The 27,695-nt window shown below is 43.4% G+C and overlaps 1 protein-coding gene across 1 annotated transcript in view; it reads right to left on the reverse strand.

Annotated features, from left to right (window-relative positions):
• SACS (sacsin molecular chaperone) overlaps positions 1 to 27,695 on the reverse strand; it is a 41,797-nt gene that overhangs the window by 1,885 nt on the left and 12,217 nt on the right. The window contains exons 6-9 of the mRNA XM_060128731.1: positions 26,930 to 27,076; positions 23,377 to 24,868; positions 22,671 to 22,762; positions 231 to 13,505 (exon numbers count right to left, since the gene is read on the reverse strand). Of these exons, the coding sequence (XP_059984714.1) occupies positions 1,948 to 13,505; positions 22,671 to 22,762; positions 23,377 to 24,868; positions 26,930 to 27,076 (13,289 nt within the window). The 3' untranslated portion in view covers positions 231 to 1,947. The remainder of the gene's footprint in view (positions 1 to 230; positions 13,506 to 22,670; positions 22,763 to 23,376; positions 24,869 to 26,929; positions 27,077 to 27,695) is intronic.

Consider the following 27,695-nt stretch of genomic DNA (forward strand, 5'->3'; position numbering starts at 1 on the left):
ATCAACTACCACAAAAGCCAGACAGGGTGTTCTGTGTACATTTTAATATCCAAAAGCAATGAAACATATTCCAAGTGTCGAATCTGAGTTTTAAAGTAGCAAGAACTTAAGATTAAGTCCCAGACAGCTGGAGACCCAGCGTTTGGGTCGCCCTGGAACAGAGAATTCCAAGCCTGGTCTGCCGGATTTAGAAGCCTTGTGCCTGAGGTGTAAAGATGAACATGTCCTACCTGTTAGGGCTCAAGTGTGAAGTGGCCCCAGGCACACAGCCCTCCCCTGAGGTAAGGTCGGTATCAGTCCAGCCTCTACCTAGAGAAGAACCATATTTAACGTATTTCCAAATACATATGTATACCACATATGTCAACTAATTTTATTCCCTAGAAAGGCGAAATAAAATCAACTCTTAACAAAATCAGTGAGCACCTAATAAACCTAGTATATGTCAAGTACTTTATATTCAATCATAAGAAAAGGAACCTATTAGAATTCCACTATAAAATATATAGGAAAGTTCTATCCTAATATTTCCAATAAACACACAAATACACACAGGTCAGAACTTCATATAGGAAGATATTAGGTTTGATTTTCAAGGAACTGTTTCTCAGGAAATACCAGCTACAATGATTTCATATGTACATTTGCTTTATTAAAATTGTGGCACTTAATGTAATAGCAGAAATTATCACATGGCTTCACATCCAGAAGCAATACAATAGTGGAGGCGCAAACATTCCTTATTACCAATAAAAGTAAAAAAGTTTTAATATGTTCCATAAGCCCTTATTGCATAAAATATTATATTTAGCATCATTTACAGCCAGCACACTTATAGAAACTAATTATCATCACCTTTCTTTTACATTCTGCAAAAGAAGTATGTTCGTAGGACATTCAAACATGATAAAAATTAAATGTCAGTTCTGAATTGTTCATGGGGAAAACACAAGCTGATAATCCCTATTTTATAACTTATTAGATATTGTCACATGATTTTACAATTTTTTAATGCCTTCAAAGTGAAATCCAAAAAACTCCACTAAGTCCCATGTTGAAGGACAAAAAATGTTTACTGCAGCACCTTTAGACAACGAAAGGTCACATCCTGTTCAACCACACTATATAAATTATGACGTTCGTGGAAAATATGTACAAACAAACATAAAGCAAATGTTCTAACAGGTGACAGATGTCGCTTTGGCAGGCGGTTCTTGGAAGCAGTATTCACATCCAGAGGCCAGAACGGCCACCACTGGGGTCTCCCACGTGCTACCTTCACGAACCAGGAAGCCTGTAAACCCAGGGCGGGAGGACATCCAGAACAAGGATGTAAAGTGTACTCAGTGCGTCCCAGCAGTACCGTCTGCAGAGTCTCAATCAAGTAACATTCAGGAGTAAAGTACTGTACCATGTTATACATGTACTGAGGGTCTAATAGGTAAAATTGCAAAAAATTCATGATCGGATCCCGCTGATAAGAAAATAACACACCCAAGAGGATCCACGTAAAGAGATAATAAGCTCCAAAGACTTAATTCCCCTTATTTGTTTAAACCAATGATATGTCCAGTGTTTCATTAGCTCCTTCAAAAAATACTACATGGAAGACATAAAGCTAACTTCACCCTAACCAGAGACAGAGAGACTCTTATCTAACAAACTGCTGAGCTTTGGTTGTATAAAGTGCAGTCCAACAAGCCGCCACCGCAGCCGGCCAGCTGCCTCGAGCAATTCCACAGTTCACCACCAGCCTCAAAATAGTTCTTAGATCCAGTTAACGTCTTCTGTTGAAATTCATGTTAATAGCAACTCCAAAATTCTCCCCAAACAGTCTGCAGTGTGCTTCGCAATTCCTAAATAACTGGCAAGGAAGCTTAAGGACAGCAATTCATACTTGTGCTACAACACATTCGAGACCTAGCTCTGCTTATTCTTTAAATGCGTTCACACTTTTTGTTGTATAAAATTTTCAAGTTTTATGATGATACAGGCAGTACATTCCATCACTCTCATGGCAACCTCAGAAGTGAACCTGTCATTCGGGATCTGTGGGAAAGGCAGCAGATCGGGGTACCTTGTTTTTAAACTGTCTACACCGTAAGCTTCCAAGGTGTGGACGTCATTCGTCAGGCCTTCCAGATGCTCACTGTATTCCTCTATTTTCTGCGCGAGTGCCGTCGGCTTCACGTCTTTGTCGGACTTGCCCCGCACAGCATAGTCGGCGGCGATCAGAGCCAGCTTGGTAGAGAGGAAACATTTGAAGCACACCCATTCGTTGGCGTTTTTGTGGAGGTCATTCCTGGCGGCTGAGAAATTGGCTCTGGCTTGTCGTAGCCACCTGCGTGCTTCGACTGGGTTACCGACTGACTTGAAGGTGGGGGGAACAAAGAACCTCGGAGAGTAAGTCTGTCCGGCTGAAGGTGGGCATTTTTCCTTATTTTGTTGTTGCCTTTCAGATTTATGGCTCGTTGCTTCTTGATTCCATGAAGTGTAAAATCTCTGAAATGAGTACTTCTCTGACTGAAATCGGGATGCTGAGGTTGAAAACGTTCGCCTCGAGGCTCTGTCTGCATTTTGATCTAGAAAAGCCTGTTTCTCTAATCTGTTAATTTCATTCTGCAGATGTTTAAAAACTTCATTAGCAATGTCATGATTCTCTGGGTTTTTGTCAGGGTGCCACTTCAAATACAACCGCCTAATAATCTTTTTTCTTTCAGATTCTGGAAGCTTCCAAGCTTGCTCCACCACTGATGTCACTTCTTTTAAAATTTCTGGTAAAGAATTCACCATAAGCTTCTTGGGGGAGTGATGCTTCGAAGATGAGGTCTTGTGGCTCTCCCTACCAAAGAAAAGAGGAGGGATGCTTCGTAGACCAGGGGCCAGGAACTCTGTAGGGCTGGTGGGTGTGGAAGGGGCACTGTCTCTGCTCTGAGAGCTTTCCTCTGGCCTTGAAAACTTATACAGATCAAGAGAGCTAACTATTTTATATTCACTATAACCAATATCTATCTGATATATCTTTCCCAGAAAACTAGAGTTGTCAGCATCTTCTCTTTCAACTTCCTGTACGATAATGGCGTATGTATATGTCGGCTGGTACGACCCATAGATCTCCCCACCTTCAGCATCAACAAGGTACCCGACGTATTCCCCGGGGTAAAAGACATTCATTGGGTCCATAAGCAGAGTGTAATGAATCTCAGCAGGTATCGGAGTGCCGGGCATTGGAAGTTCAAGTTTCGATGGTTCTGAAGAGTCGTATTTCACTCCTAAACTGTCGAGTTTCTCACTGATCCTGTAAATATCATTGCATCCTAGCATAGCAATTAGATATGAAGTGTCGGAAATCAAATTGTCGGTCGCTGATTTAAGCGTCATTGCCAAGGCTAACAGGAAGTTAATGTCTTTACTGTCTGAATGCTGTATGTAGAGCAGGATGACTGCATTCCCAAACCTCTTCAGGAAAGCAAAAGTTTCACTTCTGCTCTGAGGAATAGGATTGAAACCTTTAACTCTTAATGTTGTCTGAAGCTTCTCGAAACAGGACACTTTCAAGCCTTCTCTTAGAGCTTTGCAGAGTCGCACGGCTTTCTCCTCGTTGGCCAGAAAAGCGTTATCGTTTTCATGCTTCATGATTCTGATCAGGCCTGTGATGAACTGTTCGGAGGACAGGAGTAACTGCAGCCTGCCCTGAAGAGAGCACAGCGCTCCAAACTGGCAGACCCTGGGAGTCTCCTCATCCAACTGCTCCTCGAGGATGCTGCTCAGCAGACGAGGTCTGAGTTTCTGAGGAAAGAGCATAGTCAGCTTCGTGTGGAACCCGTGGTCTTTCCCCAAGTAGCACTGGCTGAGATCCACCAGCATCTGCACACCGATATTGCCCTGGATCCTGCTCTTGTAATGCGGGGCGTCATCAAACACGAGGATGTTGGACTTCACCAGCCTCCCATCCTGGCTTGGCAGGTAGAGTGCAAGGTCCCGGATGTTCTCGAGATCGCCCCGCACCTTCACCGAGTCATTCTGTAGACTCTTGAACAAGCCAGAAACGACTCTCTTAACGGTGCGCATTTCATTAGGATCTAACTGTTTTCCTTCAGAATTTTTGAATATGCGGCTCAGCACTTCAACATACTGCTTGGTTGAAATGATATCTTCAGTGCCTAAGTGTTTGAACAGCTGGTGAAAGGTGCCCAGTTCTAAAGGCAGCTTGTACAGATAAGGTTTAAAATCAGACTCGTACTCAAGATTGATCACCACCTCCTCCGGCTTCAGAAGCTTCCAGCCATCTTCCACCATCACAAAAGCAACTCCCCGCAGCTGAAAACGGAACTCCCTTTTCTCTGCGCTGAGAAACTCGTATATGCTCCTTAAGACCTTTGCTCTAGTCTTGACCATGTCTTCATCCAGAGTTGTGATGTTGCATATGTTCCTGCAGTTATTGATGACCTTATCCAGAGGGGGGTCCAGGTTCACATTCAGCATACTTAAAACCTGCTCCAGCTGTTCTTGTGGACCAAGGTCACTCCCTTCTTGTTCTTTGATGCTCAAGGGGGTGGCTTTCTCTGGAAGAATAGGGCATGACGTCCATAACAGCTGGAGCACGTCGCACTGCTTGAATTTTGGATTCACCTGTGCTCCGTTGAACTTTATAAGAGGAAGCGTTCCGTTTACCTCTTGATACTGAGGATGAAATCGAATGAATTCGGCAGGGGCCCGCTCGGGACATAAGAATGGTATTAAAGACAGTTCTTTCAAAAAATTTCCAGATAACAAATCCATTCGTTCTTGGAATATATGGTGGAGAAGGATATCGACTGTATTTTGCAGTGTTTCTTTAGACCAGTTTTCTGTATTAGCCCTCACACTGATCTCCTTAGCAAACTGTAACAACTGCTGCTGAGAAAGGATGTGTTTTAGTCCGATATTTCTTAAGAATTCTACCCAGGATGTCATAAATGCAACTTGATTTTTGGGTTTTATAAGTTGTTCCAATTTTTTAAAGAAGTCCGTAGGAATAAACAATTTTTCGGGAAGCATAACTTCAAAAACTCTCACAGTTCTATCATAGAAATGTTTGGCTTGCTTTAGTCGACTGTTAGTGTCATGGATTATCAATAAACTTTCCAGTTTTTCGAAAAGTTGTTCCTTGATCTCTGACAATTCTTCAATACTTGAGAGTCTATTCTTAAGATAGATCAAATGCTCTAATTTTGCATCGTAAGAGAGATTTTCAATTTTGGGTAAGAGGTGTTTCAAATAGACCTCAAGATCATCTACAGGCACACAACCAAGCACCTCATATAGTTCTTTTAAGTGTATTTTTTCTTCAAGAAATGCAGAGGACGATGATTGTGTCCATTTTTCCACTTCAGCGGAAGGAATACTTTTTGTAAGCACATAGCATGTTCCAAATTTCGCAATGCTCATATAGCGACCACTGATGGATTTGTAGCATGGGAGTGACTTTAAAATTTTTACGTCATCTTGGGACATCAAGTGATTCAAATTGCAGTTGAAATACATCAAAAGTGCTTCAAAGTCACTTTCCACTAATTTTTCAGTTCTAAAAGTTGAGGTTTGGACCATATAATGCACAGCCTTCAAAATGCTTGTGGGGCTCTCTATGTTTGCTGTGTAACATGACAGCAGAGGAACAAATGCACTGTCTTTGGAGCAGATTTTGTTCAAAGCAAGCTGAATACAGCCAGCTTTCATGAGAGCATGAAAAACCTTATCACTCTGGCCATTTGGAAAGACTGCAATGTGCATGAGACTTAGAGGAAGCAGAACATCACCTTCGGGAACTACAAGCTGATTGGCGGACACAGTAAACTTTGTTCCAGGGAGCAATGCCCAGTCTTTTAGGGTGTCAACAACAGTGTCAAAGGTTGCTTTTGTCTCTTCTTGATCCTCTTTCACATTTACGGATTCGCTGATAAAATGCCATGCGCTCTTAAGCCAAGACTCACTTGTAAAACTGTCTTTCCACTTTGTGCAACTTTTGGTCTTATATTCACGGGGCAACACAGAGGATAACAAGTCAGCAAAGCTGGAAATGTCAAACACTTTTGCAACTTTACAGTTCAGTAAAATATTACTGTACTTCAGGTACAATGTATTCATGAACAAGTCTTTGCGGGATGGAATCAATTCATGGTATGTTGTTAGAAACTTGGGTCGTTTTGCATCAAAAGTTTGCAAAACACTGTCTAATGTAATGAGAAGGGGCAGTCCCTCCACTTCAATCCCGTTTTCTTCTGCATCCTTAAAACAGTAATCAACTAAGAGTTTTAAACTGTGAAAAAGTTTCAGGTTAGTCTGCTGGAGACGACAAGGCAGCTTCCCAATATGGCAATTAGTATCGGGAGAGGAAAACGTCATTAAAAAAGATCGCACGTCAGCAGGGGTGACATAACTAACAGGAATATCGGCGTCTATCAGACAGTGGTACAGATTAGCAGTTTCATCACAGTTATAAACCAAGTTGAAGCCAATTTCCAAAAGCAGGTGTTTCAGCCTATAGACATTCTCTGCCACTGTTTTGCGTGTGGTGATGTTATAGTCTGCATTTTTAAGGTGGTGTAATTCATCCTGCAGCAAATTGTCAAAAAATGGTCTAGTTTTATTTGAAGTCGACATATTAATCCAGGTGATTATCACTGCAGAGTGCAGGTCGGAGCCATCAATGTTCGGAGCCCGCACAACGGGTAAAAGGCGCTTCATGTCCTCGTGGATGCAGCTGTAAAGTGCTTTCACCAGACAGTATAAATCTGGCTGTAGATCAAGCCTGTTGACCGGGAAGAATGACAAAAACTTCTTTAAGGTGTCCTTTACAACATGAATAGGCGTGTTCTGTAAGACCGATAACGTCGGGTCAGAACCAGGGAAATAGCGCTTTTTTAACTGGATTAATAACTCGACGTACGCGGGAGCGATCAGGGCCGTCATTAAGCTGTTGTTCCAGTCACTCCGAACACCCACCCCATTGTCATCCCGCCACAGGTTCCTCCTGGCTGAATCGAGAGCAAAGTGGCCATTCACATGAAACGGTAACCCCGTCTCTAAAGAGAGGGGCAGAAAGCAGAAGGCCCTGTGGGGCTTTTTGTAGTTGTGGGTGATGCAGGCAGCTACTCCACCACGTGGGAAGAGAGTGATATCTTGGTTCTTGTGAGCTGATATAACGCTCTTAGATACTTTCTCCATACTTGAAAAACCTGATCTATTACAAATTAGCCAGGTGGTAAGGTTTCCCTCAGAGTCCTCCGTATCCATAGTGTAGGTGATCTGCTGAACTGGTATGTCCTTGAGCGGCCTCTTTTTAGTGACACTGTCAATCACAAATGCATGAAACTGCTTCCTTTTCAGCCTGTCTCCATCGGTGATGTTGCCCTTCACAGAATACAGCACGTTTAGGGCTCCCGTAGCTTTATCTATTTCACAAATAGAAATTTTTTCCATGTGATTAAGAAACATTAAAAGTTCAGCCCCATCTGACCGCAGTTTGTCCAAAAGATTCTGGACCATTCTGTCTGATGATGGAACTGAAGAAATTTCTGAAACTTTTGCCATTTCTGCATTACGAAGAGGAAATCGAAACATTGTGCAATTATCCAGTTTAAAGTGGGTTCCCAGATAAAGATCCAGAACATCTGAGAACTGTGTCCTAAAATCTGCATCCAAATCTCTAAACATGCGTCCAGGACTAACAGATGTGGCTCCTGGTGCGTATCTGGCATGAGGATCAAAAATACACAGGATGTCATTGCCGGAAATAAAAGAAGGGCAGTCTGTAATGTGATACACAGAATTGAATCCTATTCCGTATTGTCCAGTTTTACACGGATTTCCTTCCTTGGTGCCTTTCCCGAGGTTCTGAATCCCTCTGACGTCGTCTTCTGTGAAAGGCTGGTTGTTGTACACACACAGTGCTGGCCCCTGCAAGGGGGCCCACTTGTCGTCAAATATCCTATCAACTGGATGCTGTCGAGGGTCAAACACAAAACAGATCTCTGTAGCCTTTGCATCATCAGCATTCTGAAGAAGTTCTTTCAGCATTTCCTTTTCTGAAGGATAGGCATTAAGGATACTCTTAATTCTGCTGGTCAGTTTTTCCTTCTGTCCAAATTCAGTGCCCAGTGTTGTAAAGCAGATGTTGGACGCATACCTTTCTAAGGCTTTATGCCGCTTTGGTACTGCTCCTAGTTTCACAGCCACTTCCCTCGGTATATCTGCATGACAGTATTTTACAGTGCTATCCTTTACTTTTATCCAGGGACAATCATTGTAGCATAAAGATTTTGCAGGGAGAAGCTTAAGATTAGTATCTGGCAATAATATTTGGCCATAATTTTTCTCACAAAATTCTTGTTTCTTTTCTCTAATGAGACTCCATATTCCTTCACTGATTATTCGCCGGCAAAGCTGGAAATTCTCTTCTGTTATTTGCTTTGTTTCTTTTTCTTGAGCAATAGATTCCAAAACAAGGGCAAAATCTTCAACAGTAAAAGACTGCCTCACACCCACACTTTCAAAAAGTTCACGGAAACTATTTTTATATTTATTAGGCAACTGATAAAGGTATGGGGCTGCTTCAAAATTCAAATGAAAAGCAATTTTTTCTGAGTCAACGTATGCACTCTCAACTAGAATGAAGCTAAACGTTTTTAACTTTTCAATAATTGATATCTTAGTGATGTCACTTTGCATCATTGCTTCATGAAGGTATTTGTAGCAAGCATTGGTGATGTTCTCCTGGTACAATGTGATTCCATCATCAACTGATTTTGCAACTTCTCTCAATTGGTTTATGACCAGGTCAACTGTGGGCTTCCGCAGTAACCCCAAAAACTCTTTAACAGCCAGTGGCACTGAACCGCAGCCTCTGAAGGAATGTGAATTTTCGTTTAGAACTGGCTGCAAAAGACAAACTATATCCTGATGCTCAGCTGTATAAAGGTCGGTTGCTGCAAACATGGTTTCAGGCTTAAAACTGTTACCTTTCCAGTCCAAAGAAAAACCTGCTGGTTTTGTGAGAAATGGGAGGAAGGGGATTGTTTGATATTTTGCAGCAAAATCCTTTGCTCTAGGATCCCTTATTTTTAGTTTTTCATCAATAAGACTTAACAGGATGCTACTTCTTAGACAAGCAGCACCGTGATCACTTTTATTAATTTCAGCTACTGACTCGGCACGTTCTAGCATGTCGTCCCATAAAATATCATCTTTTGCCATACCTAACTGGACGAGTTTAATCAGAATAATAGGATTTAGGTAGTCCTGAGTAGAGCCGTAAGGAAATCGTCCGTCTTTAGTATCAAATAACTTTGCAACCCGTCCTTCAGGGTGGATTAATCTTGATGGTAAAACCAGAGGATGCCCCTCCAGCGAGCAAGGGATACATGGAGTAACACGAAGAATTCCTGAGAACTCATCAACTTTCTCATTCAGAACAAAATTCATTAAAGGATCTCTGAGTTCTGCTTCAATTTCTTGAATATTTGGAAAAAACACTTCTGAAAAAAACTGTTTCTCTGAAAATGTATTTTCAAGCAGTATCTGTTTGCAGCCAGCTTGTTCAAATCCTAATTTTACTGAAGAAGGAAGTTCAACAGCACAGAGGTTTTTCGACCCAGTCTTCTTGAGGTATTTCAAAAATATCTTGAAGGCTGCTGGACCAACATCTCTTCTCTTAAGTATACAGTCATCTAGAAATCTCACATTCTTCATGGAAACCCATGTGGATCCATCAGAGAAGACTCTTGTCAATTCCTTCCCTTTCCCGTGAGCTATATCTTCATAAAACCCTTGACAAATTACAGAGAAGTCATCATGAACCAGATCAGGGTCAGGCCACACTGCATGGTAAGTATAGTCCATCAGCTCCCCACTCATGGCCAGGTCACGCAGGATGCTGAGTGCCTCTAGGTAAGCTTTCACAACCACGTGTCTCATGAAGGTGGTGTTCCAGCGTCCTTTCGTATCTGTCTTCCAGATCTCTTTCCTGTTTGAAGTAACAGCAAAGCACCCGTTGATGTGAACCGGCAATCCTGTTTTGATTCGTAGGGGCAAATAGCAGAACACCTCCCCAGCCTGTGGTCTCACAGTCCACTTCCCGTCCTGGATCTCAGCCAGAAAAACTCCCACAGCCCCACAAGGAACCACTCCCAGCCTTCTCCCGCTCTCACTCAGGGAAAACTTGAGAGCCTCTCCTGTATCCATGCAGGTACAGATAAGCCACATGGTACACTCCATTGTTTTTTGTGGTAACTCATCCGATGGCTTTTTGGATTGGCCGGACTTAGCCATTTCAAAGAGAGCAGCTGGGTCATCATCTGGACCTCTAAAAAGTGGCGACTGTAAATCAGCAATCCTTCTGAACACGTGGTGAAATTCCTCCACTGTGATCTGAAGGATGCAAGCGGACTTGGGTGCATCAGCGGGGAGCTTCTTGTTACTGCTGTCGCAAGTCTTCATGAGCTTAGCAGCTTCTTTTAAAACACTGATGACAGGTGCAATCAATGCTTTGGAAGAGCACAATTTTTTTTTAATTATGATTGTATCTTGAGCTAAGCTGGGATTGGTTTCCTCAATTTTCAAGTACTTCAGATACATTGAGGTTACACTCTGAGTGAAAATGATAAGCCTGTGTCCACAGAGACTGAATTCATCCACAAGAGAGTAAATATCTGCTGTGTTGTAGCAGGTACTGCTAACTTCACTCACTTTGGCTTCCTGCTGAGTTCTGAAGGACAGTCGGAACAGAGTCCCACTATAGCTGTAAGGTGCTTCCACAGTCAGAGGTAACTGACAGCCAAATACGTCTATGAATGGTTTGAACTGATTAGGAAATTTCCTAAGTCTTTTCTGCTGTTTACTCCAATTAATTTTGATCCCGGGATTAGATCTGTCTTTAATGTGTTTACTGATGTGGTTTATGTTGGGATCAAACATTATCATGAATTCTCGACTCATGATGATGGGAATGTCGGTGATGTGGTACACGGAATTAAACCCAAGACCAAATTTCCCAACTTTGTCAACTTCTGCCCTCTTTAAAGATTCCCCTAGCCTTGTTATGTTCACAAAGTCCGAATCTGAGAATTGAGAGTTGTTGAACGACCACAGAGCCGGCCCATGACACGCTGCCATCCCCGGGTCCAGGAGATTCTCTCGAATGTCCATGTTTCTTCTCATGTCAATCATGAAGCTGCATTCTGTTGCATTTGCGTCATCAGCATTTTGAAGAAGTTCTTTAAAGATATCTGACACTGAAGGGTATTCTTCCAGAATATTTTTAATTCTTACAGTCAGTGGTTCTCTTTGTCCTGACTGCTCGAAGCCCATGTTTTCGGGGTTGATCAGTCTTGTACTGAGGCACGGGACTTTCAGCCACTCTGCAGTTTTCATGGGTATGTCCTCATGCACCAAAATGATTGGCTCCACGGAATCTTCCAGTAAGTCATTCAGGTCATCAACTTTGATGTCACAGTAACAGCATTCATGAATTGGCTTCATGATAAGCTTGGAAGGATCTCTGCTATGATGTATAGGAACTGGTGTGTTGAGGCTTGCTGGAATCTGATTGCTATAAAGCCATCGGATGATATTCAACATAAGATGAAGATTCTGTTTGCTTTCTTGGTCACTGAGGTCTTGGCCACTTTTGAGGTACACCTTCTGAATGACCATGGAAATGTGATCTGGCGTCAGCTCCTCTACTGAACCGCAGGCCTTGAACAGCTGGTGGAACTTTGCCATGGTCTTAGGCACACTGTGCAAATAAGGCTGAAGGTCAAGATCATAGAACGGTTTTATCACAGCTTGGGCGAGAGGACAGAACTTTTTGCCAGTCCAAACCCATGGAAATTTTAAGGCTCTAAAAGCATCCTTCCCTTCATTTAAATGATCATGCATGAATCCATAAATTTCGAGCAAAATGTGCTGGAACTGATAGTAGTCTTCATCACTAAAGGTGTTCGAAGTATACCAATCGACAACAATTTTAAAGTGCTTTAAGACAGCATTGATATCAGGTTTTGTGAAGATACCTAAAGCTTCTTCCAAGTTCACATGGACACTCTCAACAAGAGGAAGTGATGAGCCGACCAGAATGGCATGGGCCGCGTCACACATGTCCGCGGGTGCACAGAGATCCCAGAGATCCCCTTTCCAGACTAAGGATCCTGGGTAGTTTGGAGGCCTTTGCTTGCAAGCTGGAGCCCATTTTATTTTCTTCAGGGCCATCTTCCCTTCAGGTGACTGCAGCAGGGCGTGGTTCTTATTTAAGACCAGTAAGAGCGTTCTGGCTTTCTTCAGGAGCATTTCCTGATTTGGACAAGAGCTGGCCTGTAGAGCTTCAATTTTTTTAGCCACTTGCACAACATCTTTCTCTTTGAGACTGGCTTCGTTTTTTAAACCAATCTGTCTTAAAGAGTGAAGAATATCTGGTGAGGTAAAAGCTGAGGGTGGGAAACAAGTTTCCTCTTCATCATAGAAGAGGTCCTTTAATACTTCCACATCAGGGTCAAAGAGCTCACTGGCCGACACCAGCCGCTCCTGTGAGATCTGAATGAATTTTAATGGCATTAGCCAATCAAGCACATTTGGATTCTCATTTTTAAGAGAGGATAGATTCTCGAGGACCCACAGCATAAGGTGTGTCATCTCCTCCTGTGAATAAAATGCATTTTCAATGTCTTTTAAGATAAGCTTTAGGCAGCTGGTGGTCTTTACCTTCTCCACCTTGAGCAGGTTTGCCAGGCGGATGGTGGCCTCGTCACTGCTGTCCACGACTGAGATGGAGAGCCGCAGGCCAGCCGGGAGCCTGGATGTGTGGTGCAGGACCCTGCAGCCCTTCAGCTTGGTGTAGGAGGAGATCCCCTGACTGGATGAATAGTTAATGCGCTTGAATATTGTCAGTTCCTGAATTACTCTTTTCTCCTTTTCACTGCTATCAGTTAAGTTAGCTAAGAACTTCCTTAGGGCATCTTTGTGCGTTGGAAGGAGCGATGCAACCTGGTTGCACAGCTTCTGCAGAGGCATCTTCTCCATCATCTGCAGAACAGCACTTGGGGATGGCGAATGAATGTATTTTTTAATAAGTGGATGTTGTATGGAGGCATCTAATTGCTTAAGGACAATCCCTCCAAGTTTTTGTACAACGTCAGCTAAAAATTCTGGGAGCTGTGCTTCAGATTCATCATCTAAAATGACTAATGAGGGGATCCTGAGTCTGATGAGTTCCACACACGTCTGACCTTCTTCTAGTGCGGTTCTAGGGATTAGTGGCATCTCATCAAATAAAGTCAGATCCTCTGAAAAATGTATATAGAGATTCTTCCACACCATTTTAAGCCATGAAATAGACGGGTGCTTTTTGTCTTCATCACATGGATACCACTGAACAATCAACTCCCTGCCAGGCCAGAATGTGTTCACTACTTCTTTGATAAGACGTGCAAAACGTTCTGGGTTTAGAAGCTGTAGCTGGGTACACGGTCTTCCTGTGAATCACATAAAGAAATGTTGTGAATACATACAATTCTACTGTAACGTATTTAACTTTCTATTCTCATAGATTAGACAGATTAAATAGTACTAGAAAGTCATTTTGAGAGTTTTAAGTACCCTGTGAAAACGCAAAACTAGGGCATAACTGGGCTGATCACACATAAATCCGTATTTACAATAGCCTGTGGGAGTGATAGTTCTCTCTGGAGAAAGTGCTTATTTTAAATAAACATCTAAAATGCATTTAAATGTGTTTTAAAAATTATCCTATAATGCCCTACAAATAGAATCAACATGGAAAATAAATTTTAGTGGCGATTTGTTCACAAATAAAAGCACCAAAGAAAACGTGGATAAAGTTTAAATAAATACCCTTTTATTTAAGGGTAAGTAATTTATAAGGAGGCCCAGTTTCCAGGAGCCGGGTGGCCACAGGATAAAGCAAGGCCCAAGTGAGCGCACGGGGGCTAGCACCCTGTCCCAGCTGACCAAGGCTGCCAGGAGCTGAGGCCGCCAGGACACTGGAGTTTCCTCTCCACCAGTTTCCTCTCCACCACAGCCTCTCTGGGACTGGAAGTCTCTCATCTGGAGAAAGGATGAGGCTGAGGTTCTAGCTCTAAGACTGCTCTGTGCACGTGTCTGGGTACGGAGCACAGTCACAACCCTCCGAGGCAGCGCTTACTTGGTACTTAGCACAAAGTAAAGTGTGTTCTTCTGGGATCTGGGCTTTGCAGAAGTGCTTCAGGGACAAGCAACAGGGGAAGCGGGCCCTGCTGTGAAGGCAGGGTTACCCCCAACAAGGCAGCTCCACTCCCAGATGTTTTATAAACTAGGAGACTAATAAGGTTTTCTCTGGGGAAAAAAAGATTTTCGCTGACTTTTAATCAGTGGTCTAGAAAATAACATTTTATTTCTAAGTGCATGTTGTGTTTCAGAGTATTTTATCTGCAATACCAGAAGTAATAAAATTTTAAAATAACACTAGGTACCTATAGGTATGTTATTTGCCCATATAGAGAAATAAAAAGCATCTCAAATTCAATCTTATGGAAAACTAATATTCCATTTTCTCCCTAGGTACACGTAATTTCTAGACTCTTAAAAGACTAATTTTGTAAAGTTATAAAAGGGGGCACACCTCAAGCCCCTTGAAATTTTTCTGTATCAGCATTTGTTAACCAAGGAAGGACACCCTTGTTCCACAGACTCACACATCAGGAAGATGACCTTACTTTCTACCAAGAAAATTATCTTTCATGTTACAATAAGACATTTAAAATTACTGCCATAGAAGTTTAAGCAAGGGCACACTTTTGCAACTTTTGAAGACATCAATACCCACATTCTGATTATTATCAGTTTCTACATTGTGTGACTTAGGGTAAGTCAAGTAGTAATATTTAAGAAGTCATAAAATCTTGTCAGTAGTCTGACTAGCATAGCCTCCTCGGTCCGTGAGTCCCATTAAGATATAATTGTTTTAATTAATTTGTTTAATATTCTAAAAAATGCTTACTGAATTGAATTAACTATAATAGAATTTCCAAATCACAAGTAAGGCAAGGATACAATACCAAAGATACAAAAAAGGGTTAGAAATTAAAAATCAGAACACTCAACAAAAAAATCAAATATGCACCACACTGTGTCCTACGTTAGTAATTGGCACATGACATGCATTTTGTAGATAATCCTATCCAATATCCTTGCATGAACTTTGGAACTTATAAAACATGCCTACCTTCAGGAAAGTTATCTAATATCAGTGTATAAATAAAATGCCAATAAAACCTGCACACCACACGTAACATGCGATTAACACCAGTCATGCTCAAATGAAAAAACAGCAGGGAAAACAAAGGAGAGAGAAAATGTAGTAGGACACAATTCCAAGTACAAAAGTCAATTCAATCTGAAGTTCCGATTTCTGTTTATTTTGTATTTAAGCCTTTAGCTTTTACCCTAAAATATAAATGTTAACACAGAAAGAAGTCTGCCTGCCCTGGATCAGAAAGTCACTGAAATTGTAAAGCATCTCCAACAGTATCAGTAAAATAGTTTCACAGCGTTTTAATAAATGACTTGTGTTTCTGTGGCCTAGCCTTTAAAATCATCAGCACTGTCAAAAGAGGTTAAGTAGTACTGTTAGGTGTCCCTGGAGACAGAAAGTGCTTATCTAAACTCTCAACAGATGTGTCTGTTTAGAAATAGCTCTTCTCAAGGTAGTTTGTGCTTTCCTATAGATCGGTTCAAGATAATCACATCGACATGCTGAATCACTATTCAAGGACTGCACTACGTTTTTTGTTTATTTATGTGTTTATGTTCAGTCCTAACTTTGAGAAAGGTTTTCATCATGAATGGAAATAGGATATTACAGTCTACTTCAAAATAAGGTGAGGGGCCAATTAAATGGTATGCCATCAGTCAGGCAGACCTTCAAAGGAAAAGGAAAAAAGGGAAAGAAAATGAGCACACAGGGAAGGCGAGGACAGCCCGCCGGCAGGCTCAGCACTCCCTCGGGCTCTCTGCAAGCCTGGCGGCAGCACCTAACACCCCAAGGGGGCCAGCGGAAACCTCATTCTACCTCAGAAGGCACGAGCGTCATTCAGAACAGCACTCGTGACCAACTTCTCTCCAGAAGTCATCACTGACACTGCTTCGGCTTCCTAGTTTCCATCCCTAATAGGAGACGGACAACAAGTGGGGAGATGGCTGACACAACCCAGAGTCCCCAGGGCAGGCGCTAACTGTGCAGCCTGCTGACATCAAGATCCTGTCTTCCTCTTTGCTCACACCTTAAAAATATAAGAGTATACAGTCATAGCAGGTGTGGAGGATCAGCTAGAAACCAAAGTTAATATTTATATGAATTACCACTATAACAATGACTTGGTTTCTAAATTTATTTCAGCTTCAAGGAAGAGACTGACTCAAAAAATAATGTTTACTAGAAAAACAATTTCTGTAAAGCAAATCTTACATCCTCTGATCTTCCAAGTGAAACATGAACTGGGGGGAAATAATACAAGTTGAGTCAAAACTTGTTATTAAAAAAAAAAAGACAGTCAATAACTGACACTCAGCATTGTGCGAACCGTCAGCGGCCGTCCCTAATGGGAGCTGGCGGCCACTCTACCTTTGCTTGTTCCCCGGGGGCACTAGGCACACTGGACCACGCTCCTCGGTGGCCAGTCCACGCAGGGCCTCTCACTTCATCGGCACAGATCCCAGAAAGGATCCCCCTCTGACCTTTTTAATCTCAATATTTATGTGCATCATATAATAGGTGTGTGCACTCTCACACTTTCCCATTAAATACCACAGCTTAATATACCAATTTCAAGATAATTCTTTCATTTGAGACTAAATGTCCGATGAAATGAATGTTTCCAAGTCATTTGAATATGGTTTTATTGTGGTATGTGTAACAACCACCTATATACTCCACTAGTATAGTTTCCTCTCTCCTTTAATAATTACCACCAGAAAAAAAATACTGATATAACTTCTAGCTACTTAGGTAAGCGAAAAACCAGGATTCAAAGAATCAAATGAACAAAAACATCAGGCTACAAATGAACACGTTTAGTCATCATACCTGAGTATCCCCAGAGAAGCTGCTGTGCTAGAATACAATTAAATCCGTTCTTAGACAAGGCCAGATTGTCACAATTCTCACATGACGGCTACAGGAATTGTTCTGTATCTTAAGATAACACAGTTTGCAGAATCTTACACATCATTATGTAAAAGAAAAGCCATAAACAAAACTCCAAACGTAGCAGAATGTACATTTAAGATCTAAAGATGTATTTCAATACGAACTAAAACCAAACTATTAGGCATTCCTACCATTTGTCTGACTCAACTTTTTTTCTATTTATTTCCTCCAAAACCCATTGACCGGCTCCTCTAACTTCTGACTGTCACCCATTTGCTCAGGTAACCTAACACAGAAATAATCTCGATCTGTAATAGGAAAAACAAAACACAACAGAATCATCGTTCCAACTCTGCAGCTCTAGCAGGTCACGTAAATCCTTCAAATTCTTTTGGCTTCAACGTCGCCAGCCCTCAAAGGAGGGTGACGATTATCTCAGGATTGTGGAGAGCAAAGGAGATACTGAAGACACAGGAAATCCTGACTCACAGGCACAGTGGGGGGTCTGCCTTTTCGTCTTGTCCGTGCAACCCCATCCCACCTGGCCCAGCCGCGGGGGCTTAGCGTTAGCTTGTCACCCAGGCACTGGGAGTACAGAAGTAACAGACGGCCCCTGCTCTCAAGGATTCTCAAGTAGTCTGGCATAGTGAAAACGTGCCTGCGAGCAGGCAAAGGGGAGCACGTGGACTGCGACAGGGTCCGGGCGTGAACCAGAGACGGCCCCTCAGGTCTGCGGTGCCGGGCAGGGCCGGAGACGCGAGAGTGGGAAAGGGAGCCGCTCGGAGGAGGCGCATGGGCTGAGGGTTAGAAGGTGAAGGAAAGTCACAGGGCCAAGTGGAGGAGGGAGCCAGTAGTCTAAGCAAAAGGAACACCGTGTGCAAAACACAGGTATGAGAAAACCTTAATTCAGGTAAAAAAAAATTTACCAAGCACCCACCTTGAAGTGGGCGCTATGCTGCACGGCGGTGACAAATCTCACAGGGTTCTGGTCTCACAGGGTGCAGGGAACTCAAGTTTGTGCACCTGCAAGCGCCTGTGGTGACAAGAACAGAAGAGGGACACCGAGGGGCCAACCACGGGACGCCCCGCAGGCCACACGAACAAGACCGCGCCTGTCCCGCGTCAGGATCTGCTCGAAACCCGCGAGCGGGGCAGGCGGTGATGAGACGAGAGGTGTGGGCACAGTGACGGCGTGTCCCCGAGACAGAGGGCCTGCAGCACAGCCAGAGAAAATGCAATCCCCAGACCCCGGAGACTGGAGAACAAGGATGGCGAGCGAGGGGTTCATTCCCGGGCATGGTAACGGGCGCCTTTCTCAGGAGGAAGGACCGGGCAAAAGGAGAGACAGACGCAGAGAGAGGATGAGGACCCCAGCTGGGAGAGTGCCGACCCTGAGACCCCTAAGGAACTCCAGGGGCAGAATGATAGCAGCTGCGACCTCATCACCATTCCTAACGAGCAGGTAGCGTGTTAAACTGTACACGTTCTGTACACATCATCCGATCTTCAGAGAAAGACCTACCACGACTAAAACATTACAATGGAGGTTATCAATAAGCTGCCCCGCTGCGAGAATGCAAACTGGATAAAATTCAGTTGGTAAGTTGTGACTGCCTGCCATCCTCCACTCAACCCTTTTTCTCATTTCATTCCACTTGTAAGAAAGCAATCTTGCATTTCATGTAATTGAATCTTGAGGGCCCCAGATACACTCTTTTTTTTACATCTTTATTGGAGTATAATTGCTTTACAATGGTGTGTTCGTTTCTGCTTTATAACAAAGTGAATCAGTTATACATATACATATATCCCTATATCTCCTCCCTCTTGCGTCTCCCTCCCTCCCACCCTCCCTATCCCACCCCTCTAGGTGGTCACAAAGCACCAAGCTGATCTCCCTGATATACTCTTAATGGAAGGATGTTCCTGTACTGCCATGACACTGATGAGGAAAGAGAGGCTCAGACAGGTCGGGTAATTTGTTCAAAGTCACATGATGGAGGAGTTGACTCTGAGCCCAGATTTGTGCGGCCACAGAGCCCAGGCTTGTAACCACTACACTGCACTACACTGCCCCTCTTGAGACTGGGGTGATAACTGAAGGTATGGAGACCTTACATATGCGTGACAGTGGATGCCTGGGGGTGAATGAGTATACTCGAAGAAAGTGAGGAACAAAATGAGAGCTGAGCAAGGAGTTCCTGAACTAATCCCATTTAGGGGGTAAGCTGAGGAACGGCAATTCACAAATAATTCTCAGAAGCAGGCAAAGAAGTATAAGGACACCGAGAGAGTGGTATCATCAAAGCCAGGGAGTTCAAAGAGGGAGTGACCAATAATACCAAAGCTGCAGGGAAATCAGGTAAAAGGAACAGAACATTCTACTAGATTTTATAATTTTTAAAAAGTCATTAACTGGTGACCTCGGTCACGCAATTTTATTGGAATGATGTAGAAGCAAAAGTCCATGTGCTGTGATAACAGATGATGAGAAAGTACAGACAACAAACACACGCCAGTCCTTCCAGAAGCTGGACTATGTCGGGATGCAAGAAAGCGAATCAAAGTCAAGGTCTGTTTTGTTTTCCCCCAAACAGAAAAGACGGAAGCGTGTAATTGCAAATGGGAAAGAGGCAACAGAGGTAAACGGTGAAAGTACAAGTAGTAACTTAATACTTAGCTCAGGATTTTAAATGTGAAGCAAGTGAAAGGTAAAACTACCACACAATGAGACAGATTTTGCTTGGGCTACAGAATTAGAGAAATACCCCTTGCAGAGGAAAAAAACTTCATACTTCAATTGTACGCAGCAATACTTTCAAAATTGGCCAATCAGATTTTACTGATAATTGGTAAACAGAAGTCCACAGTGCTTTGTGTCAGCAAAACGATCACACAGTCATTATTTAGAGCAAAAAAGATCCAGTGCTGTTAGACATCTGGGACGTTCCCTACCATAGGCAGGGAGCTACACAGACGTAATACTCTCGGCCTCTCCCCTCCCCACTAGTAGTTCCCCACCTGCCCCACACACCAGAAAGAGGAATGACTTATCAACCAGTCAGGGTGAAGAGGCTCTGCCCCTGCCCAGGGAGACTCGTGGGGCAGGGCGTACCCAGGAAGGAAGCCCAAGGTCTCCCAGTGCCCCTGCAACTGGCCTGGCGAGCTCACCCGCCTCTGGAGGGGTCACAGCACAAGTCCACCACGCGCCGCAAGCCAGGAGCCCCACTACCAGGATTATCAGTAACACAGGGGAGACTGGCGACGTCTACCTGCTGGATCCCTCTCTGTGCATCTCTTCACTGACGCGGCTCTCAGGAAAGCAGAGGTCATTTATTGGGTCCCCATCAGCCCCTATACATGTTTCATGTTTAATGTTCCCAAAACATGGCAATAAAGTAGTATCAAAAACAAATTTTTGTCTGGAACCAATGGTATAATAGCAATAGAGAAGATACCCAGGAAGCAGTTACCCATCACCCATATGGCCAGATAAAAATACCGGAAAGGCTAGAGATCAGGATTATTAAATAATCACAAGGGTGGCAGGCCAATACTTTAATCAAGATAGGAAAAGTGACCACGAAGACAACTTCTGGGGTAATGAGCCACAGGTTACGGGCAACACACACAGTGAAGACGTCTCTTCTAGTTTAACAGTCAAAAAAAATTAACCAGGAACCAGAGATAAAACATGGTATTGGTATGATGCTACAATAACAAATCAGAATCCACAGTAGGTGAGAAAATGAAAAGACATACAAAGTGGAAAGACTCAGCGTTATAACAATGTCAAATTACCAAAGTTAAGAGTATATAAATTTAATTTGTCCCTAAAAATATTACAATAGGTACCCCATCCATCTAAGGCCAGAGAAGCAAGCTGTGGCCATGGGGTACTTGAACCCCATGGTACTTGAACATTTTGAGTAAAAGCAGTATGATTCTGCTGGTTCTCTACCCCTTCCACCTGATTTGATTCTGAATAACTTCTGACTGGTTTCCAAACCCCTAGCTACCTCAGAAACTACTGGCCATTAACAAAAAAATCTGTCTTCAAAAGAAAGTAAAACCACACAATGAAATAGCACAGCCATGAGAAAGGATGATCCACAACTGCGTGCACCAGCCTGGACGGATCTCACAAACTCGGAGTAAGTGAAAGCAGCGGACAGAGTGCACACTGTGATTCCCCCCACGGGGAGTACAATAACTTGCTGAATCAATCGGTGCTATCAAGAGTCAGGGTCACAGTTACCCTTGAGTGGACAGGACTGTCACAGAAAAGGCAGCCAGGAGTCCCTGGGTGTTGGCAGTCTTCTGGTTTTGATCTGGGCATGTTCAGTTTATAAGACTTCATTAGGCCTACATTTAAGATATGTATACTTTTCTGTACGTACATTATATTTCAACGTAACGTTTTTATGTAAGAATGTAATAGAGAATTTGAAAAGTAAGGATTTCTAAAACTTTGGAGCAAAGAATGGCAGAGTAGTAGGAATCCACGTTTAGACTCCCAAAAAGGCTACTCTGAAGATGACAATTCCCAGTTAAGGAAGGGATCTCGATATTGGGAACAGCAGTGTCCCAGGGACACCCTCCCGGTTTACACCCGCACTCCCTTCAGCGTCACTCTGCTCCATCCTGAACTCGCCTCCCCCATTCCAGCTCCTTTCCCTTCTGTTAACATGAATGATGCACAATCATTACCTTTGAAAAGAAAACAGCATATAGTATAAAAGACACATAACAAAGAATATGCTTTACAACCTCAACTAGTAGGACAAATCTAGAATTTTTCAGGCCAATATCTAACTTTGAAAATGTTCAGGCAACAGTCTTACAAGAGAAAGGATGCTCACAAAAGTTGAAAGATAATACTAAACAGAACCATGGTGATTTTCTTCCCAAAAAGGATTCCCAATAAAGGACACCCAGCCTTCGCTACGACCCCAGGAGTGCCCTTTCCTGGCCCTGCGGCAGAGGTCATTTTGTCAGCCTGCATCTCCTCGACGCTGCCTCAGGACAGCCACACAGAACTGAGGAGGCAGGTGGTGTGAGGACAGAGCAAGGCTGATGACCTTCTCTCCGCGTATGCGCCCTCTAACCCACAAGAGCGCCCTCACCACCGGATAGGCTACAAGGGATGAGGCTGGGGGCACAAATGGAAAAGAAACGGGGAGCACTGAAACCTGCAAAGCACTGCGCACGTGCCAGGGACCACATCCATAAAGGCACACCGCCAGACCGTGACAAGAGACTTTTAAATACAGTATCACGTTCGGATTCTTTTGGATGTCAGAATCCAGCACTGACACATCTTAAACTACAACAAGTATGTGAAGTTGAACCACATGGAACTGCTGAGTGATAACGTCTAAAATGGATAACTAATAATTTCGTAACAGTTCAACTTAATAGGAAACTTACATAAACTGTCATTTTTATCAATACATATATTAAAAAAACAACAACAACTAAACAGCTGTAATACCTCGGGTTTGGGCAGCTTCCTTTAAAGCAGCCAGAAGGTGAGGCTTCAAGTTATCCAAAATAAATTTTCCTTCGAGACCTGGGAAAAGGGACCTAAAGAGTGAAAGAAACACAGCAATGTTAATCTTCTAACAATTCTAAGATACAGAAATTCAATCATATAATTTCAAGCCAGTTAAATGTAATTACTATATTACATCAATTATAAGGCACACATCTAATCACACTGCAACACTTTTTGATCAAGTATTACCCAGGCTTCACTTTAAAACATGAGGACATCATGGACCATATCTAAATCCAGAAATTGTCTAAACTTCTTAGAATAAAATTCATTTTATTTTCTGAAATGTCAATACACACCCTGAGTTATAAAGAATTACTTAGTGTGGTACTTTAATCAATTTAAATTAACTTCATCAAAATAATTCACTTTTGACTAACTGTAGTTACTATTAGCTCTTTATAACCATTCTTTTCTGTGTTCTGTTATTGGAATTTCCAAGAAAAACAACTGCTTGGACCCGCTCTTTAACTGGTAAACATCTGGTTGCCTTTCACCTTAGAATGTAAAAATGTATCCTTTCCTATTTTAACAAGCAGCTCTGCAAAAGTCACCCTAAGGTAACACCCACACTGACAGCTGACGAATTTCACAGCAGCCGACTGAAGTGCGGGCAGGGGCAGAAGGTGGGGTCCGCGCATACCTGGGATAGTTTTCTGAGCTTATATAGATCACATCTTGATCGGACACAGACGAGGAGAAAGGGATGAAACTTCCGTTCTGTAGGGGCAGCAGCTCCAGCCCCAGCAGCTCGCCATAGGCCTGGTCGGAGAGCACGAACTCTAGCAGATGCAGCTTCTCAGCGGCGCTGGTATCGCCCAGGTGCGCTGCCTTCCGCAGTACCTGCCGGGTCCACGCGGGTGTCACCTTCCTTACGGGCCTCACGCTGGACACAGCGAGCTGAACGGCGGCGGCCACGTGGGCCGGGACCCTGACGACCTGCTTCCCTGAGCTCTGAAGATAGCTGAGCACGGACCTGGTGCATTCCAGACTCTCGTCCAGTTCCGAGAAGCACGCCTGCTCCAAGGGGACCCAGTGGCCGCTGAGGGAATACAGGACTGCGTGCTGGAACAGCTCGTGAAACAGAGGCTCCAACACGGGCTGCCAGTGCGCCGTGGCCCGCTTGACGTCGGGCCACAGCTTGTAGATGACGTCCACCGACAGGGGCAGGTCGGGGCTCCTTCCCGCCTGCAGACGTTCTATGGAGTCTAAGATCAGAGTGGCGTAGGCTCTAGGGACGACGTTCAGGACGAGAAACTCATTCCACAAGGCGGCCGGGTCCCTCCACTGGTCCAGCTCTCTCCATTTGATGCTCCTGCGATTGTCCGTCAGGCCGAAGAAGCCACTGATGTGAGCTGGGAGGCCGGTTTTGCTTTCCTCGCCAGGCGGTAAAGGAAGGAAGCAGAAGGCTTTCCCGGAGAACTCGGACGCTGCTCCTCCCTCCTGCTCATCTCCACTTGACAGCAGCATGGCTATTCCAATGACGGGGACGAACTTCAACTCATCAGCCAACGCATCAAGCCTACTACTAATCCCTCGCCCACCCACGCTGTTACACACCAGCCAAGACGTTTTCTGTGCACCCCTGGCACTCTCATCTTCTAAAACTATATTTATAGGGTACGTGACACAGGTTATGCTGTTGCTGGGAATCTTCTCACAATAGTTACTGATGGCGGCCCCCAGGATCTTTATAGAATCCGGCCGCTCCTGTGTCAGGGCTGCACTCTCACTAGCAGTCACTCTGAAGACCAGCTTCTCTGTTCCATCGGCCTCGCGGACGTGTAAGGAGATGTCCTGCACACTTTTCAGAAAGAGCAGCACCGTGTCTGCATCTGCCCTGAAAGACTCAAACAACTCGAGAACCTTCTGCTTATTGTAGAGGTTACTGCTAAGCTGGGAGGGCTGTAGCCGAAGGGGGAAACGGAAAAATGTTCCTGGAAAACTGCCATTTATAAACGTCTCCTTGGTGCTTCCAAAGATGCCAATAAATGGTGCAAACTGGTCTGAAAGTTCGCTAATTTCTCTGCTGTCCTCTTTGAGATTCCAACATTGGCCTGATTCATGTGGACCAAAAAGTGTCTGATGAGGATCTAACATCCCAATCTGATCACCACTAAAGATACAAGGAACATCTGTAAAGGAAAATTCAAGTCATGATCAACTCTGAAATTTAAAGGACAACTGTAAGCACAACTACAATACATAGTTACTATCATATATTACACACGAAAAAGCATGAGCCACAAGATGACGCTACACAGACTTACCTAAAAACAAACTAAATCTAGCTTTGGAAATATAATTCTTTGAGCACAAAAAATGATTTCTCTTTTGATTCAAAAAGTACCAGGCATTGAGAGACTTTACATGACTGTCGTGAAAACCTAAGATACATCTTCAAACACTTATTAAACAGTTAAAATACGTAAAGAGAATCTGGATATTTACACTCTCCCTATAGCCAAGTGAACCCAACTAAACAGAACAGAGTTGCAGCCTATGCTCAAAATAAAACTTCAACCACAGATTCTCTGAGAAAAGAGGGAAGGGAAAGAACAACACAGATGATCAGCAAGCACCATGCCCTGGAGCGAGTGAGAAATGGGCAGTGACTTGAGGGCCTAACCTTCACACAAGACACAACTCCGTGAGGTCCACCTGTAATACGCATGGTCACTGACCACAGCCTCAGGTGTCACAACCGCCGACTCCTAAGCTCTCGGGTATTTTAAGTAGGAAACGTTACATCCACCGGCCCAGCCACCATGTCCACCAGCAACGCCGGTCCACGGCCCCCTCGTCCACACTCCCTGTTCCACTCCCACTATTGAAACTACGTCAGGGAGGCTCCTGACGGTTGTAAAGCAGGACTCAAGAACTTCGCGGATCCTCGGGTTAGAGAACAGCACCCCGGGTAACACTGTCCCACATAAATGTGCTCGTTCTCTGATAGCGAACAAATCCACAGTGAGAGCAGATGCTGACCATCAGGGGAATCTCTAAACAATTCACTCCTGTACAGCTGGCTCCATGCTTGTGCAACTCACGTGTGTGCCCCCATAAAATTTAAAGACTACTACATGACACAGATGTGAGGAGCAACTCACAAATGCTTGAACACATGAATATTAATATTCGTATAATTGTTATATAATGATTTCATCACTGTTATTACATAACACATAACTAATATTACTTAGCACAATATCATACAATATATCGTAATAATGTAAATGCAATTTAAAGAATAGGCTTACTAAAAGTGGGCCATAGTGATGGTGACCCTATATCCCACTTGCCCAGGGCAGTCCCAATTCAGGCCAGTGTCTGAGAATAATACCACCTCTTTCACTCTCAGCAGTGTCCCAGTTTGGGCAATAAATTATGTGCCACTCTAGCTACAGCTACAGCTCTGCCACCTCAACCCTCCTTCTCCTGCAAGTTCAAAATGCACAAACGGTTTCAAACTAAACGATAACAAGTGCTAATTTCATAAAAAAGTTTTATCACAAAACTATAGTAAATACTAAGAGCTCTGATTCTGGAAGAACAGCCATATACCCTTAGAGGTGTCTACCCTAAGAGTTTCAAGTATTTCCTACCATAACTATGAATCAGAAACCTCATATGCTTTCTAGATTACAAGCATGATTTCAAAGTAATGGTTAAAATACTCGTAAGTTTAAAGAGAGTAAAATTTTTATGAGGAAAGTGAGAAACCAGAGTCATTTCAAAGGTCCTCCCCTTGTCAGTTATTCAATACCACTGGATATTATACTTTCTTCTTCCTGTTATTTAAACCTATGTACAAGAAAATCTGTGAAAATCAGTTTGCCTGACTCTTAAAAGATTTGCAGTGTAAAAGTTTTTAGAGTAACAATTTTGTGTAGGCTTTCAACAGCTCACGTAAAATCTCAAACCTCACATAAAATGACTTAATATACTACACTGATTCCACCGGAAATGATGGCATTAACTTCTGCATCACATGATGAAGATTTGGTATAGTTACCATGGTAACTTGAGAAAACACAAGACGCACTGATATTTCATTGATATACTTCTTGCCACTGACAGAGAATTTGGGAAAAATGCCTTTTAAAACAGTATCATCTCTGAAGTTAACCCAATGAAGTACAAAATACAGGCTAAAATAATTTTCAGTCTCAAGACTGAAAAGCCAAACACCATACCTGTTATATGATAGACAGAATTGAACCCAATTCCAAATCTCCCGACCTTCAGAGGGTCGTCCCTCTTCCGGCTCCGTGCTGTCTCCTGAATGCCGCGCCAGTCCTCCGGGGTGAAAACCGCATCGTTGTGCACGCAGAGAGCCGGCCCTGCGCGTCGAGGGGCACATGCAGGTGTTGAGAAAGAAGGGAGCGCGGGTGTTCACTTCTCCTACAATAACTTCCTCTACATGACATTGCTTATTTGATGGGAAGATGGAAAGAAATGAACGGAGTGACTGAGCATTACAGCTTGGTTGTTTTCACATTAAAAACAGAAATTACGGGGCTTCCCTGGGGGCGCAGTGGTTGAGAGTCCGCCTGCCGATGCAGGGGACACGGGTTCGTGCCCCGGTCCGGGAGGATCCCACATGCCGCGGAGCGGCTGGGCCCGTGAGCCATGGCCGCTGAGCCTGCGCGTCCGGAGCCTGTGCTCCGCAACGGGAGAGGCCACAGCAGTGAGAGGCCCGCGTACCGCAAAAAAAAAAAAAAAAAACAGAAATTACAAATTAATGGTAAAAATTACCAGCAGAAGAAATATAGTATTGTTGACCAAAAATCCAAAAAGGAAAAATTATGGACTTAGATACTCAAAACACAGGGCAAAGAAGAAAATTAATCACAGTGTACTACTTTTAAATTTGTTCCTAAATAGAATATTTATTTATTTATGTGAATGGAATTACCTGTAAATGTATAAGAAGACTAAAGAAACCCTGTTAATATATTA

The sequence above is a fragment of the Lagenorhynchus albirostris genome, chromosome 18 (genome assembly GCF_949774975.1).
Source record: "Lagenorhynchus albirostris chromosome 18, mLagAlb1.1, whole genome shotgun sequence".
NCBI lineage: Eukaryota > Metazoa > Chordata > Mammalia > Artiodactyla > Delphinidae > Lagenorhynchus > Lagenorhynchus albirostris.